The sequence below is a fragment of the Mustela putorius genome, unplaced genomic scaffold (assembly GCF_011764305.1).
Source record: "Mustela putorius furo isolate JIRA1106 unplaced genomic scaffold, ASM1176430v1.1 tig00000508_pilon_pilon_pilon, whole genome shotgun sequence".
Taxonomy (NCBI): Eukaryota; Metazoa; Chordata; class Mammalia; order Carnivora; family Mustelidae; genus Mustela; species Mustela putorius.
Genome location: NW_025421402.1, coordinates 2,293,689 through 2,315,441, shown reverse-complemented (window position 1 = coordinate 2,315,441; position 21,753 = coordinate 2,293,689). Strand labels below are relative to the sequence as shown.

Below are 21,753 nucleotides of genomic sequence, written 5' to 3'. Positions count from 1 at the left end.
CCTATCCCTCTTCTTCACACAAGGTAGCCTGCCCATCCTCCCTCTGGCCCTCCCCCTCTGCCTGCACGGCAACACCCCCACACCCCCAACCTCCAACCCCCACCAACAGCAGGGATTAGGGATAGGAGCAGGCGTAAAAAAACCAACTCACAGCTGGGCACAGAAGAGGAGCTCTCAGCTCCTGAGTTTTCTCCTTGTCCTCCTACCCCCACCCAAGGGCATTCTGGGCTAGAGGATCTCTAAACCCCCTCCTCCTGGGGTCTGATTCTTGAACTGCTAAAACCCAGTAGGAACTGAGGTTTCTCTCTACATGTTCCTCTTTCCTTGTGGATGAGGAAGGTGGATTGTAGGGTTGTAAGGTGGGTTCTACTTACCCTTCTGCTTGGGGGCGGTTCCAGGGGCTTTTATAGGGGAAGGAGCAGGGGCCCAGAGACTTTAAGAAATAGCATGCAAATTAGCACCTGCTATTTTCAGCCAACAGGTCAAAGCACTTTGGGTAATTGGACAGCATCACTGAAGAGAAGTGCTGTCTGGGGGCTTCTGTGAAGACAGTAAAACACAACCTCCCCTGTCAGCAGACCCGGCTCAGGCGCTTGAAGAGGCCCTGACCCTGCCCATCATGGGGGTGTGGCAGAGCTGGGTGTGTGTGTGTGTGTGTGTGTGTGTGTGGTGGCCTCATTGCCTTGACTGCAATGGTGGGGGTGGGGGCATGCAGGGGGTGACTCTGAGCTCTTCTTCCCAGGTCCCAGGCTGCACAGTTGTAGCCTGGGGCAGGAGTGAGGGAACAGCTGAGGCATGTGGTGGAGGGGAAGACACCTGCTGATAGGGAGCTGGGAGTCAGGCACTTTTCCAGAATGAAAACCCAGCCAAAGAGGGAAAGAGGAAAAAGGCCCATCTATCTTAGATAGGCCTTCTCTGTGCAACTCTGGCTTCTCTTCAAAGAGCCCTTGGGACCCATGATCTCATTGGTCTCCCGTGCCAGCGCCATCAGAGTGCCTCTTTACAAGGGGGAAACTGAGGCATGGAAAGGCTAGGAAATGTTTTATGCAGAGGGCAGAGTCCAGGTTAATGCACATGAGGTCTTTTACCCAGATTCCTCAGAGGGGTGATACCCTCCCCACAAGCCCTCCACCGCCTCCACTCACACCTCAAAGGATCTCTGGAGTCACCCTGGCTCAGGCCCAAGGTCCTCCAGACCAACGTTCTATCTCCAACAGGAACATCCAGAGACAGTTAGTGGGAGGCTCTGGTTGTGGCCTTGACCATAATCTCAGAGGTTAATGGGGCTGGTGAGGGTGAGGTACAAAAAAAGAGAAAGACTTGCCAGAAGGTCCCTGTGGTCCAAGTTCCAGTGTCACCTGCCTGGAGGTCTCTGGGTTCCAGTGTCCCCTGTTGGGCCTGACTACACACTGATTCTCTGGTGAGCCCCAGAAGTGAGACCCTTGAGAAGACTAGGGTCCCAGGGTAAGCATCCACCACTCTGTCCCTTGACCTACCCTCACTTCCCCAATTTCCCATCAACAATGAAGCTATTTACTTCCTTTGCTGGAAAAGGCCCTGCCCCTCCAGAAGACTGGGCCAGTCAGAGACGTTCCCTTGGGATCTATAGGGGCAAGCTGAGCCCTGAGACCCCTCCACGTCCTGGCCAGGCTGGGCTGGCAGCATCCTGGCAGAGGCAGAACAAAGAGCATTTTACCATGTCCAGAGAGGTGATAGGAATGAGGAAGAATTAAACCAGAATGCAGGGACAGGGGAAAGGACTTGGGTGAGGACCCTGGTGAGTTAACCCTGGGGCCACACTGAGGTGGGATCCCTATACTCTCCATGGAGAATGACCTGCTCGCTCCTTTAGCTCCAGCTATTTTTTTTTTTTTAAAGATTTTATTTATTTGAGAGAGAGACAGTGAGAGAGAGCATGAGCGAGGAGAAGGTCAGAGAGAGAAGCAGACTCCCTATGGAGCTGGGAGCCCGATGTGGGACTCGATCCTGGGACTCCAGGATCATGACCTGAGGCGAAGGCAGTCGTCCAACCAACTGAGCCACCCAGGCGTCCCTAGCTCCAGTTTTTTGAACCTACTCCCAGATCCCCCAAGGACCCTGGTGACTCCTAGAGAAACCATCTGTCAGCACCTCGACAGAACCACCTATAAAAATCATTCCCAGCTTCAGTGGTAACACTTCCACAATTCTGATTTTATTTCTGAACAACCAAATGTTCTAGCCCGAGGCAGGTGTTACTATAGTTGCTTTAGAGCATCAAAGGTTAAGAGAGTGGTCTCGGGACGCCTGGGTGGCTCAGTGGGTTAAAGCCTCTGCTTTCAGCTCAGGTCATGATCTCAGGGTCCTGGGATCAAGCCCCGCATAGGGCTCTCTGCTCAGTGGAGAGCCTGCTTCCCCCTCTCTCTCTGTCTGCCTCTCTGCCTACTTGTGATTTCTGTCTGTCAAATAAATAAATAAAATCTTTAAAAAAAAAAGAGAGTGGTCTCAAGTAGTTTGGCCCCAGGTTAGGAAAGCCATGATGACATTCGTCCCAGGCTAGGGATCATTCTCTATTAGAAATGGAATTTTCTCCAATGGATTTCTTGTCTTCTCAGGGAGGCCCGAGTTTTTAAGAGCTCCTGGTGAGCTTCTCTCTGCTCTTGACCTACTAAGGCTGGACCTTCCCTCACCAACTTCCAGACCCTTCCTGGAGGATATGTGAGCTACACTGGAACAGATCCGCTTCACCTGGTCACATAATCCAGAATGTCAGAGTCGAAAAATTATGTACAGCTCCTCTGGTTCAAGTCCAGGGCTCAGAATGGGCAAGTGAATCCTCAAGGTCTTCCCACAGCACCTGGGCTTCCTGGTTCCCAGTACAGTGTTCTTTCTAGTGGTCAGCACTCCCCCGTCTTACCAACTGCCTCCCCAGTGCCAGCCTGAGGCTCAGATGGAAAGGTTCTGAGGGTAGGTGGGAGAGAGTTTGGATCAGGGGCACGGGAGTCACTAGACGGACAGCAGAGTGTCCCAAAGTCCAGCACTGATCCCAGCTGAGAATTCTTTGGAGCAGCAAACGAGCCAACCAGAGGAAAGGGTCCTGCGCCCAGCCATGTTACTGTTCCGCAAATATTTATATGACCTCTGAGGATACCTGCCTTTCTCACCACCCCACAGCTGGGACAGGCAGCAGAGAGGAAGCACCCGCCACCAGATCTCACATAGTGAGCTACTGTTGCAGCAGTCCTGCTTGATATCCTCCTGCCATCATCCCAAACCTCAGAGGCTCTGTCTGCTTCTGAGAACACAGGACGGAGAGGACGATGGAGGTATGGGGGACAGGTCCAGTAGGACCCGGTGGACCCTCAGCCAGCCTCCCCGGGCAGATGCGTGCATGTGTGTGTGTTTACGCGCGCCCACATGACTTCAGAACAACCACAGCGCCCACTGTCCCAGGTTCTCCATTACTGAAGTGGAGCTCTAATCTCTGGAGAGAAATAGGAATAAAATCTCGTATGATTTGAGAAGACATTGTAAATGTGTCATCCCTTTTATCCTCAAAGCCCTGCTCGCCATGTCCCCAGCCACCACCTCCCACCCTGGTCTGAGCCATCACTTTCTCTTGCCTGCATTATTATAGTACTTTCCTTTCCAGGCTTCTAGGTTCTCCCTGGTGTCCCTGTGGCCATGCTCCTCATAGTAGCCTGGCAGACCCTTCACCAAACATGTCAGACCTCACCGTTCTTCTCCCTGAAACCTTCCTGGTTTGGCTAGAAGAAAAGCTAAAGTCCTGACCCTGATGTGTAAGACCCTTTATTACTTGGCCCCTGGCTGCCTCCTGATCTCATTTTTTGATTACTCTCTCCCTTGTGCATCAGCCACATTGACCTCCTTGCTGTTCCTTGAACACATGCCCATCCTTGCCTCAGGGCCTTTGCACATGCTCTTCTCTGCATAGTGTGCCAGAAAAGCCTTCCCTGACCAGCAGAGCTCAAACAGCCCCCTCCCTGTCACTCTCGGCCTTACCCTGCTTTATTTTCCTCATGGCACACAGTGCCACATAATCTACTAGGTATTTATTTGTTTGTCATCTCTTTTTTGATCTTGAGTTCAAGAATAGTGTCTATTTTTGTCCTCTTGCTGTATCCCCTAATATCTTATACAGTAGGTGCTCTACTGATATTTATTAAATGTATGAGTAAATATCACCAAGTGGGTATTATCACCTTTCAGACAATGAGATAAACCATGAAGAAGCTAAGTAACTTATTTAAGGTCATGCAGGTGGTGAGTGGCAAACATGAGAATTCAACCCAGGTCATCTGGACTCTAGAATGTTCTATCAATGCTGCCAACCTGCCTCCAAAGAACAGAAAACTCACCACGGGGACCAGCAGAGACATAAGAGACCATATAGCCACTGCCTCCCACACATCAGGGGCACCTACTCAGAGCCGGGAAGGGCAGGATCTCTTCGCTGGAGCCTCATGCAAGGAGCTTTTTGCTCCTGCTACCTCCAGAAAACAGGGATCCTCTGTGGAAAGTTCACTCCAGCAAGGGCATGGGGCAGCTGGCTCAGGAAGGGATGGTGACAGGCAGACGATAAGCCCTGTCCCTCCTCTTCTATTAACACTCGGCAGAATGTCAGCAGCCCCAGAAGTCCCTACCGCGACAAGTCCTACCACCCAAGCCCAGCCGCGAGCCTGGCCACATGGCCGGGTACATGTAGACAGTGTCACTCCTGAATGGCTCCTTGTCATCAAACCCACAGGAGCCGAGATGGAAACCAGACACTGAAGTGAAGGATGGCTGAGACACTGAGAAAGGTGACCAAGGAGAAGCGGGCCAGGAAAGGAGCTGGAAGAGAGTGTGCAGTCAGGGAAAGAGGCAGGATCGAGGCTGGAGATGTGTCCCTGTCTTCCAGGCTGCAGATGCCCCCCTCCCCAAGAAAGAAGGGACAGAGCACGGGACAGACCCCTTTAAATACCAGTTGGACAAAGGGAGCAGAAGGGCAGGCTGGCGAGAATGGCTTGCCCTGCTTGAGTCAGGCCCCCAGGCTGAGTGCACGGTCACTCACTCCTTTCTGAAGAGTGCTTCCACCTTCCAGACACCCTCTGTGCCTATGACTGCTGAATGCCCCTGCCCATCGGCAGCCTCACGTCCCCCGCCCCCTGCCACGAGCATTCGTGCACACACAGCCTCTTTGTACCCAGCCGCCTCACACACGTGTTCGGACGGGTCTCACACAAGTGTCTCTCTCTCATCCCCCTCCTTGGTGTGCACATCACGGCCACGCTGGCTCTGTCGATCCATGGCATGTGTCCCAGCATCAGCCTTTCCTACCTTGTCTCCCCATGACGCTGCCTTGCATAATCAGTGAATGTCGAGCTGTCTCTTCTGGAGCTACGTGCCTTGGGTCTCTCTGGGCCTGACTCTTTCCTTCTGCCAGTTTTTCAAAATCCAGACTTTTCTACATCTGCCTGCGCCTGTCCCATCGCTGCCCTAACACACAGGCAAGAACAATCTAGGCCCGTAGACTCTTTAGGGCACCCCCATGCAAGCTCAGTGGGGTAAGTCTGACTGCCTGGCCTGCTGGCCTTTTTTAGCTGCAGTGAATGGTCTTTTGCTGGCTGGCCAGAGACATTTGATAGCCCAGAGGCCAGAGCGGGCCCCTTGCGGACATCCTGGGACAGTTCAGCCTTTGAGCCAGAGTCAACAAGGACTTGTATTCACAGAGGCTGCTCCTTCTGCCTCTTCTGCCTGTGGTCCTGAGCTCCCGGCTGTGGCTACTTTGTGGCTCTCCAAAGAAGATCCTATCCTGGAAAACATCGAGGTCACTTAGGGGCATCCCACATGGGGGTCTCTAACAATGATTCACTGGCCAGTCAATAGCATGACCTGAGAACATACTCTGCTGGGTGCTGAGAAAAAATAGCAAATAGGGTCTCTGTCCTTAGGGAGCTCCTACTCCAGTGGAAGGCACGTGATCCCTGCCCCAGAAATTCTCCTAGGCTTAGGGGGCACCAGGGCTGCACACAGAGGGAAAAGGCTTCATGGTATGCCCAGCCGGGCAGTGGGTATACCAAAAAGAGCACAAGACATGGGAGTCAGAAGGCCTGGGTTTTGCTTGGTTTGGCTACTTTTAAGTACTGTGATCCTGGTAAGCCAAGTTCCGATTTCTTCACTTGCAAACTCGGCAAAAGAACATCTAATTCAGTGTTAGGATTAAATAAAGTAATGAGATATTAGTGTTTTGTAAACCACACATGCTATGCAATTGTTAGAGAATCTAAAAAGCACAAGCGACTACAGTTTAAGTTAAATGCACAAGTTCCAAGACAATCCAGAGTCAGAGAGCAATCACAGTGCAATGGGATGGATTAGAGAAGGCTTATCAGAAGGAGGGGATGTGGCAGACCAGTGGGCAACTGGGTATTACCACCCTGGGGAAATGTTCCATTCTATAGATGGTCTTTAGGACCTTTATTGCTTTAATTTTCTAGAAGCCAAGAGAAGGGAGGGAGGTAACATTCACTGAGCCCCTGGCTGCAGACCTAGTATATTAATGCAACGTATTCCATAACACCCTTCTAGGAATCTGATTCCCATGTAAGTATCCCCACTAGAATGGATTCACAGCTTTCCCAAAGCCTCAGAACTGGGATCCAAACACAGGCCCATCATACTTCCAGACTTACGCTCTTCCTGTAATATCAGATTGCATGGAATTTCCAGGCATTACTTGAGCCCAGCTGGCTTATCATAGAATATATAGGTTGGTGGGGAAAGGAGGATGGAGCTGACAATTAAAAGGGAGAGGACAGGGGCGCCTGGGTGGCTCAGTGGGTTAAGCCGCTGCCTTCGGCTCAGGTCATGATTTCAGGGTCCTGGGATCGAGTCCCGCATCGGGCTCTCTGCTCAGCAGGGAGCCTGCTTCCCTCTCTCTCTCTCTGCCTGCCTCTCCATCTACTTGTGATTTCTCTCTGTCAAATAAATAAATAAAATCTTTAAAAAAAAAAAAAAAAGGGAGAGGACAGGCAAATGGGCAGGACTGTAGGGAAAAGCCAACACCCTCTCAACAGCTTCCTCAACCCCCTATCCATCCTGATTGCCGACCAAATTGTATGTCATCAAACTCAGTGAAAAGCCCAGGAGCTCCATTGTAGGTTAGTAGGACACATCAGAGGAGGGGCCCTGCCTTGGGCTGCACCAGTTGCCAGGGCAACGAGCACACATCCTACTGCCCCTCGGGGATACCTGGCTCACTCCAATCTTCCATCAACCCTGTGGGGTGTGAGCAGACACTGTGATCCAAGTTAACCCCACACAGCCTGTAGAGTGCTAATGCTGTTCTGTTTTAAGAACTAAGGGGTGTTTCAAAAGCCAGGAGCTCTCTGAAGCCACCCCCGTCTTCCATCTGGAGGCAGGAATCAGACTCCACACCCTCCGTCCCTTCCTTTCCTCTCCGCTTCCCTCTTTATAACCAATGCCTTTTGCGTCCCTCCTACTCTGCAGTCACCATTCCCGTAGACGTTAACAGAAAACCGGGGCGCCTGGGGGGGCTCAATTGGTTAAGCGTCTGCCTTCAGCTCAGGTCATGATCCCGGGGTCCACATCGGGCTCCCTGCTAGGCAGAAAGCCTGCTTCTCAGTCCCCCTCTGCCTGCCACTCCCCCTGCTTGTGCGCCAGCACGCTCACTCGCTCTCTCTGTCAAATAAATAAATAAAATCTTAAAAAAATAAAAAAGAACATTGCTGCACCTGTGCCTCAGAGCACCTGTCCTCTCACCCTGAGGGATTTCTCTAAGCCTGTGTGGAACACGCTAGAAAAGCCAGGATGCAATGTCCCATGGAGGCAATGTCCCACAGTCCATCGTAACTGGCAGTCGAAAGGTGAATTCCCATGCTTCTGCGCCCACTATGTGGGACAGCTCGGACCAGTGTTCCACGCAATCCTCCAGAAATCCCTGAGGGCCCGTTGCCCACTTCAGTAACCTGCACTGGCTTTCTTTCTCTTCCCTGGCTCACTTCCCCGCTCCCCATCAGTGTTTTCTAGAATCATCTCCCAAATAAACCACTTGCACTCAAATAAACCACTTGTCTCAAGGTCTCCTTCTGGGGACTCCAGCACAAGACACTCTTCCTAGACTATAAACACATATTTCTGTGCAGGAGACACACAGTTAGCAGGTCATGGCGGGAAAGGGGTCACGTCCACTTGTGTGAGCGTGCGTGCAATTGGCTTAGCTTTGCTGCATAACTACCTGTGGCCCAGAACTCCCATTCATGGGAGGGGTGCCATCTGCCACAGGAGAACACTGTACGAGCGGGCGTCACAAGGTCAGAACATACCCACCTTGCTTGGCAAGCCACTTAATGTGTCAGCCTCAAATGAGGCTTAGAAACAGCCTTTTGAAGCATAAAGGTTAACAAACACTTTTCCAAATACTGTATTGTCATTTCAAATGTGCACGTGATGGCATAGGCCCGTCCATTTGCGAGGGCCATCAAAAAGCTAACAGACAAGAGCTAACGTGTAGAACGCCTATTCTACATAAACGTATTAACAAATTTAATCTTCACATCAATCCCCCAGAGTAGGTCCCATACACGGCCCATGTTTTCCAGCTAAGAAAACAGGCTGAGGCAGAATAAGTACTCACCCAATCCCACAGCTACTAAGAAGAGCTAGGACTCAGACCCGGGAGCTGGGAGCCTTCCTGCTAAGCCACTCCACTACCTTGCCCCTGGTATGCAGTGGTATGTCTAGGTAGACAAGCCTGTTCTCAGAGGTCTGTTGACTTAACTGCCTGCCACAGGACTAAAAGAGTATCAAGATGGTGTTGAAAAGCAAAACAAGATCATCCTTTGCCAAAGAAGTCAAACTCAGAGAACTCATCTGCCAAGCTGAAGAAATCTTATCTGGGGACTCTCACAGCTCCTGATTAAGGCAGAGGCTACCAGCCAAATGAACAGAACAGTAAGTTAAGATGAGAATAATATATTTCAAACCAACAGCTCTTAATACGTTTCAAAACTCTCCCACTTGCGGGTTTTTTTTTTCTTCACCTGAACTTCACAAGACAAAAATGGCTATCTTTTTAGACCTGAACAAACTAAGAGTCAGAAAGGCTAGATGACTTGCTCAGGGCCACACAGCAAACTAGAGAGGAGCTTTGGACGGAAGTCCCGATCTCCAGATGTCCCCTGGCACCACAGAGACCTATCAAGCAAAGCTGCCTGTATCAATCTGTGGGTCAACATTGTAATTCTTAGATGTTAATCCCGAAATGGCAACAACCACGGTCTACTTCAACTACACATCCCTTCTTTTGCCACTGACCCAGGAGGCATCCTACCTCCCTTTTAGATTTGAAGCCCTTCAAGGACAGAAACTAGACTTTCCTTCTTGAGCTCCAATGTTGGGTTTCCCCCTGAATGATCCCCTACTGTCCTCTACCCTAATTCTTATGTTCCACGGGCAAAAGCCAGGCCTGGGCCAGCTGCCCACCAGGTGGGATACCTCCAGAACTGCCAGGAAACAGGAGAGATAAAGGGAGAAGACAAACCCACCCCCACTGTCCATTCAAACTAAAAAAGGTTCTCTTTCCTTTGTACAAACCCTACGAGCCCAGTGCCCATTCCAAGAGAATTCTTGTCACTGACAGTGGATGGGGCGGGCATTTGGGGTTTATAGGTCAGATATCAGCTGAACTGGAAAGCAGCAAATGAGCCTCCTTCTTGGGCAGGTGGCTGTAGACCGAGGCTGAGGTGAGCTTCGCAAGGCTGGGAGGTGTCCCTTTAAGGCTGGGGCTCATTGCCGCTGGGAGCCAGCCTGGGAGAAAGCAGGGGCTTACAGTTTATTTTAGTTGACATTTTTCAACGTCAGGACACTTCAGAGCCAAGAAGGAAACGAATCCCATCTGTTCCTGAGCCCCTAAGCACGGTTCAAGAGGACAGGCTGGGGAAGGGAGGGGAGGCGAGGAGGGAGCAAGAAGCCTGAAACATCCAGCCACACACATGGAGCAGGAAACCACCTGAGGAGAGACACAGGGCACAGCAGACAGTCGCCAAGAAATCCCGCTGTCCCTCCGACACACACCCGCAGAGCTCTTTCAAGATGGGGCCTGCTGGCTCTGCGGCCTTTGGCACAGGTCGCTGGACAGCAGTCTGCCAGGGCTGCTGATGACACAACTCTATACCATGGGAATGGCGCCCACTGGAGGTGTGCAACACGGCGGTACGGCTGCCTGCGCGGCCTGGGGGTCCTTCTCCTTAACAGCCACAAAGCTCAGACACACAGCCCAGCCAAGCTGCCATTCACATGGGCAGAAATGGAGACATTGAGAGGGCAATCCAAGTTCAAGTAGGGAGGGAACGGAGGGCCTTCGCACCCCTTTCCCCTCTCGGCATACCTGCTCCCCATGCCCAGGGCCTCTATTTACCTCTGCACGGGAGCCCATCCTTGACTCTCCTCGGGTTCCAACTCTGGGTGCCAGGGACAGGAAGGACAGATGGCCATGGAACTTATCTTCTTACTTAGATTAAATTCCAGACCTTCCTATTTTTAGAAAGACAAATTCCTGTTCGCTTTTCAAGAGGTAAAAATGTCTCTCAAACTGTCATCTAGGACAGTCCGCAGCCAACTTGAAGTTGTCTACAGTGTCATGCTTTGGAGATCACCCCGGCAGGATGAGTGTCAGGTCGTGATTGGTCTAGGTGCCAAATGTTAAGAGGATCATTGACAACTTGAGAGCTTCCAGGCGAGAGTGACCAGGATAATAGAGATTTGGTGAAAAACTAGGTCATTTAAGAAAGTAATGAAATAAGTTATTTTTTTTCTTTTGGTCTAGAGAAAAGACTATCTGAACGATCATTAAGAACACGTTGAAATATTTGAATGAAGATTGATGGTTATTCTATTTTTCTTGGATGGCAGCATTTGAATCCATAGGCAGAAGGGAAGCAGATTTCAGGTGAATATTTAGAAACTTTCTCATAATTTTGCTCTATTTGAACTAGAATAAGCTTACTGTATCTTTGCAAGGCAACACTGAAAGACCAGCTGTCAGGAGTGCTATAAAGAAGATTCTTGTCCTTTATGGGAAGATAGACGAGTCCAAAATCACCGAGATGCTTTAGAAAAATATGGTTTCCTGAGTAGCAGAGAATCTGCCTTGGTAGGTCTGGAAGGAGACTTGGAATCTCTATTTTTAAAAAGACCCATTAGCTATAAAACTCTTAGAAGAAAAACACAGGGGCAAAGGTTCATGACATTGGATTTGACAGTGACTTCTTAGATACAACACCTAACGAACAGGCAACAAAAGAAACATTAGATAAATTAGAGCTCATCAAAATGAAACACTTTTGTGCTCAGAGGACACTAATAACAATGAAAAGGCGACCCACAGGACAGGATCGTCAGAAGGGAGGCCCCGCAGGGAACAGCCCTAACCACTTCACGAATAGGGAAAACAAGTTTCTTCGAAACAGGACATTTCCTAAATTATAAAACCTGCACGGAAACCACAGTGAGGCTGGGAGGGCCAAGAAGGGGGCTGAGCAGGGCGCGTTCAGGACTCCTCGGTCTCTTGCTGGAATCGAGAGGATGCCTGGTCTCTAATGAAAAAGCGTAACACTTAACTGTGAAAGCACATAATTGAGGAGTGACTGTTTACATTAAAATTACTGGGGTTATAAGTGGGTTCCCTTCAGCTCTGCCTTCCTTAGCACGCTGAAGGGTGGGTGTGTTTCCCAGTTCTGGCGGGGAAGTCAACAACAGAGAAACCTTACAACTATCAAGTGTTAAGAGCTCCTTCTATTGGGGCGCCTGGGCGGCTCAGCGGGTTAAAGCCTCTGCCTTCAGCTCAGGTCATGATCCCAGGGTCCTGGGATCGAGCCCCACATTGGGCTCTCTGCTCAGCAGGGAGCCTGCTTCCTTCTCTCTCTGCCTGCTTCTCTGTGATCTCCGCCTGTCAAATAAATAAATAAATCTTTAAAAAAGAAAAAAAGAGTTCCTTCTATTTGCAGACCGCCCGTGAACACCACACGTGAAATCATCAGACGCAGCTCAGTGTCAGGTCCACTTCATGGGCACCGCTGGCCAACATTTTCTTCCCCCTAGAACTGCAGACTTCCCTGGGTTTGCACGTTCTCATCCATGCTATCCTTGGTGAAGCCTGCCTTTTTTTTTTTTTTTAACTGATTCAGAAGCACACACCCTGTCTGGAGGGAAGGGGATAAGGAAAGGGTGTGAGAGGGTGGGTTAAGGGCATCGTTCCTGGCTCCCCTCTGCCTAGCATTCCATACCCTCACACCCCAAAATCGATGTTCCCAGGATTGTCCAGCTGCCCCTACCTCTGTCCCAGCTGCTGATTCTGAATGGCACTCGGGTGAGACTGCACCATCCCTGGGGGCAAATCTGGGACCCTCAGAGGGCAGGAGTCCTTCGTCCTCCTTCAGAATGACATTTTAACAATAACAATAATGACCAGTAACAGCGAAAACAAAACAAATCCAAAAACCAAAAACCACCACCAAAAAAGCTAACATTTACTGAGCATTTACAATGAGCCAAGGATTATTCCAAGCATTTCCTAGGTATTTACATATTCAATCCTTACAATCATCCTGAGATAGGTTCTATTATCTGCATTTAGCAGACAGACCAACTAAAGCCTGGAGAGTTTTCCTAGCATCCCCAGGCTCACCCAGCTAGGAAGTCCTGCCACCTGCCTCAGCCTGGGATCTCTCCAAAGGCAGGAGTCCTGTGCCTTCCATGTTTGGGAAAATTTCTGCCATGGCCATTGCGTGCACTATGGGGGATGGCTCTCACCTCCCTCTCTCTGGGAGCTCCCTAAGGGCTGGAGCTCTGGCCCTTCCAACATATACAGAACTTTCAGAGCTCTCTGCCTCACAGGGGTTGTGCCTCCCTTTTTCTTATACAACTGAGAGCTCTCAGAGGGCAGGGACTGGACGCTTCCTCAGAGAAGCAGCTTCCCAGCACAGGGGCTGTCCAGAGCAGCCCGTCACACACCTTGGCTCTCCTTCCTGCCCAGCAAAGTCCTCTGAGCACCAGAGGAGCTGGATAGCTTTTCTCGAGTCCCGGCTCCAAGGCTGGTGGATCTGAGCGTGAGGCTGGGCTGGCCTCTGGGATTTAAGAGGCAGTAAACAACCCCATTCATTCATGAGTCAGTTGTTTTGTTCCAGAAGAGCCTCATCAACTGGACAGGCCCTGCCCAGTCCCTCCAAGTTTGTCCCCAGGGGTAGGGAACAGCGGATGGCCTGGAGCATAGCTCTTAGCCCCTTCCTAGGTGGGGCTACTTTTCATTCTCTTGAAACTTGGGGTTTTTATTGGGAAGAGGTAATCCCTGAGAGGGATAGGGGGAAGGGGTGTTGTCACTACTTGTGTGGTCCCTTGGAAAGTCCCAGCAAACCAAGAAGGAAGACAGGAAGTAGAAGTGAGCTGAAAGATGCCCTGGAGAAGGTTCCAGAACCACTACAGCTCTTCAATCTCACAGCTTGGAACAGTTGGGCCAGGACCCCTCCCACTCCCGACGCTTCTTTCTTCCTATCATTTCCTTCACTTCCCAGACTGTCACCTGTGTCCCCGTTGCTCCACAAACCCAACCCTGCCAACTGGGGGAAGAAAAGAGATGAGGGTCCCCGCGAGGCAGAAGGGTTTAACAGGCGGGGATGGAGGCTAGGAATCTGCATTACTGGTAGAAGGTCTGCAGAGGAAAAAACCAGAGCAGCAGAAATTGAGTGCCAGGAGGGAAGGCACCGGACAGAGGGTCTGGGAACCCTGCGAGGGAAAGGGAGCCACAGTATCACTTTTCTGTTTCAGTAGTGCTTTCATTTTCTCTTTGAATTAGACTCGGAAGTAGACAGATGTAGTACCGCCATCCTCTTTTCACAAATGGGATAGCAGACGAGGTTGTCCAAGGCCCACACGGAGTTAGCTGAACCGGGACTAGCACCGTTTCCCAAAACCCTTCCCGCCAGCCTTTGGAGGGCAAAGGACCGGGGAGGAGGGCGGGGCATACCTTAGAACGACAGCCATCTGGGCCAATGAGAGGGAGGGCCCTTCATTGACCAATCAGCTCCTCCAATGGGGCCCCCACCCACCACACCAAAGTCCGTAATGCACCACATCCAATCTCGGGGGCAGCCACAACCAGTGTCCAAAGGCCCCGCACAGCTGCTTTTTTGTCACAGGGCAGCAACCCAAACCTCTGTCGTGAGTCCCACTCCCCTCTGAAGGAATCCCACTCCACGGGTCTTCGCCCTGCCCTCCCTAGCCCCCTTGCCCCGCGGTGCAAGGGGCCTTACCCGGTAGTGATGTCGTCGTCCTCCGTCATGGTCTTGCCCATGAGGTCGCTGTCGCTCATGTAGCCGGACTTGAGGTCCACCTCGTCCGAGTCCAGGGACTCGACCAGCTCCAGGCGGGAGATGTGGCTGAGCTTGCTGGGGCTGCGCATGGGCATGGTGTGCGAGTAGTGGGCCCGTTCCCCGTGCATGTACCAGGCCGGCGGCCCCTCCGAGCGGCATCCGCCGCCCACCGAGGGCGCGTCCCCAGCCTGCAGCCGCGGGCTGGACTGGCCATAGCGCCAGGAGAGGGGGGATGAGCGGCTGGAGAGGCTGGACACGCTGCGAGGGTTGGCGTCATCACTGTCGTAGCACGTCGTCTCCAGGGAGCTGGGCAGAGGGCAGAAGGGCACTGGTTTTCACTCTGGCAGGGCCGCTCTGGGCCCTGTCCCGGCGGACTGCACTCCAGCGACCCTTCCCCCTTCCCAGGCCATCCCACCTCCTCTGCACCTGCCCACGTGGGCTCCACCACCTCCATGGGCCCCTCTTCCTGTAGGGCACCCCTGTTACATGGTACCTGAGGTTGTCAGAGGGAAAGGATTCGAAGTGAGAGGGAACCAATCTCATATACTGCCTAAGGACATAGATTTTATAGTATGAGCTGGGTTTTAACCCTTTTCTACAATCTATTTGTAAGTGAGCTAGAGATGAATTAATCAACCTTGCTAAGCCTCCATTTCCTCATCTGTAAAATGGGAATAACAGCATATTTGCTACTCCACAGAGCTGTAATGATCATATACATAAATGTCTCACACAGTGCCTGGTATATACAAGCTGCTCAATAAATGGGAAGAGTCCAGCGAGATCTCTTGGGGGAAGTGGGTAGACCAGCTTCAAAGGCCTTAACCATTCATTATGGTTCAGGTGTGTCTATCACCTCTTTTTCTACTAATCAGCTGAGAGCTACTTGATTCCCAAACCAGAGATGACAAAGTCTGGCATGAGTTACAGAGGGTACAGGCAAAAAGCTTTGGGAACTCAAGATGTGTGGCTGGTTCCCAGGAAGACTAGCAAAAAGGCCTAAGCTGTCAGGAGAAAGAAGCAGAACCCCACCAGAGAACACAAGCAGCCTTAACTGGAAAGAGGAATGATCATGGGGAAATGGACAAGAGGGTAAAGACGGGATGCACAGGGCCCCAGGCCTCAGGCCCTGCTAGGCCAGGTGAGGAAAGCAGGCCCAGGTTTGTGGATGACTCGACACAGGAGATCAGGGAGCTGGAGGAGGAGATGCCTTTCTCCCTCAGGGACCCCTGCAGGTGGCTGCAGAGAGAAAGGATCCTGGGGATCTGCTTGGAGAGGTGGCCTGGATGTGGGTTCAGAGACTGATCAGCCTACTCAGCCCAGCAGCGTGCCCAGCCCCAGTCCCCCACAGGTAGGGTCTCAGTGGCTCGGCCTAACTGTGGCCACGCACGGGTGAGTAACTGAAATAGAACCCATAGACCTAGAAAGCTGGGTAGCTAAGGCAGTCTGCGGCTGCACAGGAAATCACACAAGCAAAGAAACTCTCGCTCTGTGAACACATCCATTTCTTAGTCACTTTGGGGTTAACGTAGGAGTGGGGCACCGATTTTTCTATTCTTGTTTTGGTGATGCTCCTTGAAAAAAAAAATCTTCCCAAACTGTCTCTACCAACCTTGAGAAAACAAGGGTTGGTTTTTTTTTTTTAACATTTTATTTCTTTATTTGAGATAGAGATAGAGAGAGAGAGAGAGAGCGCACAAACAGGAGGGAGCGGCAAGGGAAGAGGGAGAAGCAGGCCCCCCAGATGCGGGGCTGGAGCCCAGGACCCCAAGATCATGACCTCAGCTAAAGGCAGAAGCCTAACGGACTGAGTCACCTAGGGGCCCCCAAGCTTGATTTTTTTTGATCAACAGAACTGGAGAAGTCCAGATATCCTTGAACCTGGGCCCGTGGGTGGTCCCTACAGAAGTCCTGGGCATAAGCAGGGGTGCCCTGGCTGGGCAGGGCAACTGGTGACCGCTGCCTCTGCCCCTCTGGGGGGCTTCCTGGCCTGGCACACATCCATCTTCTCCCCTCCAGGCCCTCCTTTGGCACTGGGCTTGCACTTCGTCACACACTGTGTTATTTCTGTTTCTAATTACTGTGGACCTCAGAGCCAATGGAAGTGCCCTGAAGGAGACTGTGGGCCTGTGTGACTCTGGCTGCCTCGCTCACCACTGTATGTCACCACTTTGCACAGGGCCTGGCATGTTCTTGGGTCCAGGTACAAGAACTAGTCAATGAGGAGCAGACCCACGACAAACGTGTTGAGTTGAAGAGTGGGAAAGTTCTCGTCGTCAGACTCAGTCTAGGGGCGCTCGCCGTAAGGGTTTAATAAAAACAAGCGGACTGTGACAATGAGATGAGGACAGGAAAGCAAAGGATGATGATGGCCACGGTGACAGGACGCTGGAGAGCTCCAGCACGGCCCGTTTCCCTAGTCCATCTACACCGCGGCAATAAAATTAGTACGCAGTGTGGGTTGCACGGAGCAACCAGATCGCTCAGTTCTATTCTTGGCCTACTCTGTTCAGCTCTCCGCACTACCAGGGCCTCTTCCTCGGTTCTGCTGCTCTTTTTTTACCCCTCCCACCCCAACACATCTCCAGACATCTCTGAGTCAGCGGGGGAGGATTCTAGCTTCAAACGTCGGTTCTTGCCTTCCAGCCCTGCATCCGGCCCTTCAGTCTTGCCTGTCTCTCTCTCTCTCTCTCTCTCTTGCTCGCTCGCTCGTTCGCTCGCTCTGGGGTGGGGAGAGCGCTGGGCCTGGAGCAGAGGGAGGCTTTCATTTCGTCTCCAGCCCCAGCCCCCCTGACCCAGACGCTCTCCTTGCTGGGGAAACGAGCCAGTAGAAATAGAGGAAGCAGGACAGAAATAAAGATTTCTGAAAAAGGAACTGAATCTAGAGCTAGCTTCTAAGTTCCAGAGTGAAAATAACCCGGCCGGAAGCGCTCACTGGACGGGAAGCTCCTCATCCAGGAGGAAGCCTGTCTTTGTTCTGGGGTATGGTGCCCAGCACTGCACCTGGCATGCGCTCTGAGCTTGCCGGACACAGAACCCCCCCACCTCATCAGCCTGTGTGACTCCAGCAAGGGACCCCCTCGCCCCAGCCTCGGCTGCTGCTTCTCTGACCCAGATGATAGGAACATATCCTACCTCCTCCCAGGGCTGAGGGAAGGGCTGAGGGATGGAAAGCACTTTAAAAAGTCAAAGAGCCCTAAAAACTCAGGGAATCGTTGTTTTGGCTATCAAAGTGTGGACCAGGAAGAGCACAAATCAAAGACCAGGAGAGGAAGTAGCTCCGGGTCCACAATAAACAGCAAAACCAGCTCAGGGCTCTTGGTTCCTTTTCCATAAAGGGAGACAGAAGTCAGAGGTCTGAGGCTCTCCCCCTCCCACCAGCCGGCTTTATGCAAAAGGTTTTTGGCCTCCCTCTTCTCTGCCATGGACAGAAAGCCAAAAGGGGTCAGGCTGTCCTGCTTCACAGGCTGTGCTCGGTCAGTGGCCCCAGGACACGGAAGCTACTGCTTCTACCCTTCCTCGGTGGGTGAGTCATTTGGGGTGTGACCCCCTTAGCAACTAAGCACTTTCTGGCTTCTTTGGCATGGAGCTGGCATGTGATTTGGTGCTGAGAGAGCTGTTCCAGACTCCCTGGATGGGGGAAGGAGCATGTTCAAGATTTCATCCACCGAGTCCCTGAACTGGCGAGCCAAGCTGAGCCCGGCCCGTCTCACTCGGGTCCTGCTCGGGACTGTGAGGGAGGGAGGTTAGGGACAGGTGTGAGACAGCCTGAGCCCCAGGGCCACCAGGGGCCTCCCTCATGCACTCTTTTCATCAGATGTCCCCCCCCACACACACCCCTTTCAGTAGTCTGGTCCTGCTAACCCCGCAGAATAGAGGCTTTGATTGAGCACTGAAAATATGTCAGCTATCTGGGAGCAAAGGGCTGAGTGTCCAACACACAGGATAGGACAGGACTAGGCAGAGTCGTGGATGGAGGAGCAGGGCTGTTCTTAAGCAGAAGAACTACAGCCGATGAGTGAAAGCTATGAAGCCTGATTTCTGTTCCACTTCCTGGTCATGGTAATCCGGTCACGGTGCCCGGAGATGAATGATAGTTACGGAGTTCTCTGAGGCACACACTTGGGCTCAGCAAAGCCCTTATCCTTTTGGCCTTCTGTCCCAACTTTGCTCTCCTTTTCCAACCTCAGGAGATGGGGAGGAACCGAACTCCAGTCCAACTGGACAGGCCACCTAATCGCTCTCAGCCTTCCTGCTCCACACCCCCCATGATTTCCCAATCCTGGCTTTCTGCTCTCTCTCCTTCTACCCCCTGCCCAGCCCTCTATCCCCCTCGGAGCTGACAGCATGAGCTCATCTGGGCAGCCCAAAGAGCCAGTGGGGGAAATTCTGAGTCACGGCAGAGGCTGTGGCCAGTGTGCCGCTCCAGGGAGAGGTGCCATGGGAGGATGGAGTGGCCCACACCGCTGGAGGCAGCAAAGTCTCTGCAAGGTGGGGCGACAGGGCGCACCCCCACGGCATGGATCTGGGTCAGCCACTGGCTGAAGAGGCCAGGGGATACCTAGCTGACAGAAGAGGGAAAGAGGCTGGGTGTTGGGATGGGCACCATTCTAGAATCCTCTAACAACAGACACTTCAGGACAGGAGAAGGACAGCAACTGTAACACATGAGGAGACCAGCATCGAAGGAGGGAAAGTGGACACAGAAGGTCAGAGCCTGAATCACGGAGGAGGGGCTTCCTATCGCCCACTCTGGTGCTTTTCAACTCATTTGCTCAAAATGATATCTCGTGTCTCAAAGCAAGCAGATCCCAGTCAGAACCAAGCTTCTGTTGCCGAGATGACCAATTCTCCTGTCCCTTCAGCGGTGCCCCGTGGGTCTCTGAAGCCCTACTCTCCAGCGCGGGAGAGAGAGCCCCCTCGGCAGCTTAGACCTACCTGTGAGTCACCTGGGACCCTCGCAGACTGGACATGGTCTCTTCCAGGTTCTGTCGAAGATCTAGGACATTCTGCACTGTCCTCTTTCTCTGGGACTCTGGGTCTGGAGGGGAAAAAAGAGCAGCTGGGTGAGTGGAGAACTTCTTGCTGAGAGCTGAGGGTGGCAGGGAGTGGAGACTGACCATGTCCCTAGGACACTGCTCCCCAGGCCATGCAGGTCACCCTAGACACGCGCTCTCAAACCGCCTGACATCTCGACCCTGGGAGGGGGGTCTGTGTTGTGCTTGCCACCCAAACCCCCCAAGTAACTGCTTCTTCTAGCTTTCATTTTTGGGAGGCTTGCTTTTCAGACTGGAGGTCCCCGGCAAGAGCCCTGTGGTTGAGGTCAACCGGAATGTCTGCCTCAAACCCCATCTCCAGGGATAAGGTGATAAATGTTTAACCACCAGCCCTGAGAGGTGGGGACGCCCTGACTTGGAGCTACCAGCATGACGTCACTGACCGCACGGTTAGGAAGAGATTCTAGCAGGTGGCTCTGGGAAGCTGATGGGAGCCAGTTCCCACACATCACACTCCCTGAGCCCCAAACACTGACTGGGAGTGTCTGGAGCTGCCCCATGGGGTTAAGGGGGGGATAGTGCAGATACAACTCCCAAAAGTGAGGTGGCTGCTGGGGAGGTGGAGGGCATGAGCAGTCATTTTTGGGAGCATGGACTGAGCTCTGGGCGACAATGCGACCCCAAGTGAGGGGGATGCATGGATAGGGCCATCGCCCTCAGAATCCTAAATGATCACGGGTCATTTTATTCAGCCTTGGTTTCCAGGCAGAATATTAACACGGTCAGATGAAAAGAATCTACAACAGGCAAAAAGCAGAATTTATCCCATCTCCTTCCCAAGGTGAAAATAACATCCGCAAAAGAGGAAGGGGTTCTGAGCATGAAGAACTCTTAAGAACTTTCTCCAACCTTCTATCAGTTCATCCAGTAAACCTTATCAAACACATGCTTTATCCCAAATCTCAGAAGGCCCTGAGGACACTAAAACGAAAAGGACCTGTCCCTGCCCCTGCTTTCCTTTTGACTTTGGGATCCAAGGTCAATGAATGGACTCAAATCCCCCAATGTCTCCCTGAAAAGGCACTGCACGGAGAGTCAGGGGCCTACATGGAGATGATGGCAAAGCAGTGGAGAAATCCCAGGAGTCCTGACTCTCAGGCTACTTCCCTTTTCTCTCTATCCCCAAACCCTCTGCGTTCCTTCCCTGGTCAATGTGCCCTCTAGGTCCCCCCCTAACCCACAGACTCAGGAGAGTATGAGGTTCTTTTCGCTACCAAAGGGAGCATTTCTGAATCCCCTCAGAGGCACTTGTACCCCCAAGAATATACCCAGACTGGCTGGCAGGCGGCTGCTCTGTCTCATCGGCCCTGTGGCGGGTGCTGGGGAGGGTGGGCCGGAAGCCAGGCCACACCTTTGCGGAGAACCAGCTCCACACCTAGACCCTTCTCCCCTCTCCTCTCCCTGGGGGAGCCTGTGGGAGGCTGCTGCTGCTGGTGGGCTCGCTCATGGTCAGCATCATGTAGCCGACTTCCATGCTCGTGGCAAGCCTCCATGCCAAGTGCCTGAGCTCTGTCCCACAGAAGTGTCGTCACTTCCGTGGCTGCCAATCCCTATTTATCCTGGCAAATGTCACCTTGTGAGCCGCTCAGTGGCTTTAACTGATGGCTTGGCATAGAATACAGACAGGATCAGAAAGTATATACATACATTTTTAAGGCTTGGTTCCCAAATGCCCACGGGGGGACTAAGAACATTGTGCCAAGATGTGGGTTCCTGGGCCAAGGCAATTCTTTCATTGGGTTTGGCAGCAATGAGGGAAAGGCATGCATAACTCTAAGGGGTGTGCAGTCCCAAAGAAGAACCCAGAGTTACTCAGACTTGTGTGCACGCCAACCTTGTGCTTGTACGAGCTCGTTGAATCCTCACGTTTACGGGAGATTTGTGATCTTGTCCCCATTTTACAGATGGGGAAAACTAAGACTCAGAGAGATGAAATAAACGGCCCAAGGCCACACACCTAGCACGCAGCACAGAACCAAGTCAAGCCAGGGAAGAAAGTAGTATTTCTGGTGATGTATCACGGGGCATGTCTACTGCATCACAGGCATACAGTGATGGCACACAGTAGGTGCTCAGCGAACATTTCAACAATAGATGGATGCTACCACAAAAAATCTGTCAAGAAATACATTTTTAAAAAGCATGGATAGGGGCACTTGGGTAGCTCAGTGGATTAAAGCCTCTGTCTTCAGCTCAGGTCATGATCCCAGGGTCCTGGGATGGAGCCCCACATCAGGCTCTCTGCTCAGCAGGGAGCCTGCTTCCCCCCCCCCCCACACCGACCCTTCTCTCTCTGCCTGCCTCTCTGCCTACTTGTGATCTCTGTC

At 52.1% G+C, this 21,753-nt stretch overlaps 1 protein-coding gene across 10 annotated transcripts in view; it reads right to left on the bottom strand.

Annotated features, from left to right (window-relative positions):
- The window catches only part of NAV1 (neuron navigator 1), a 255,114-nt gene that overhangs the window by 81,195 nt on the left and 152,166 nt on the right, over nucleotides 1-21,753 (bottom strand). For all 10 annotated transcript variants that reach the window (XM_004756283.3, XM_004756280.3, XM_013058141.2 and 7 more), the window contains 2 exons: nucleotides 19,308-19,410; nucleotides 14,310-14,675 (listed from right to left, as the gene is read on the bottom strand). In XM_004756283.3, the coding sequence (XP_004756340.2) occupies nucleotides 14,310-14,675; nucleotides 19,308-19,410 (469 nt within the window). The remainder of the gene's footprint in view (nucleotides 1-14,309; nucleotides 14,676-19,307; nucleotides 19,411-21,753) is intronic.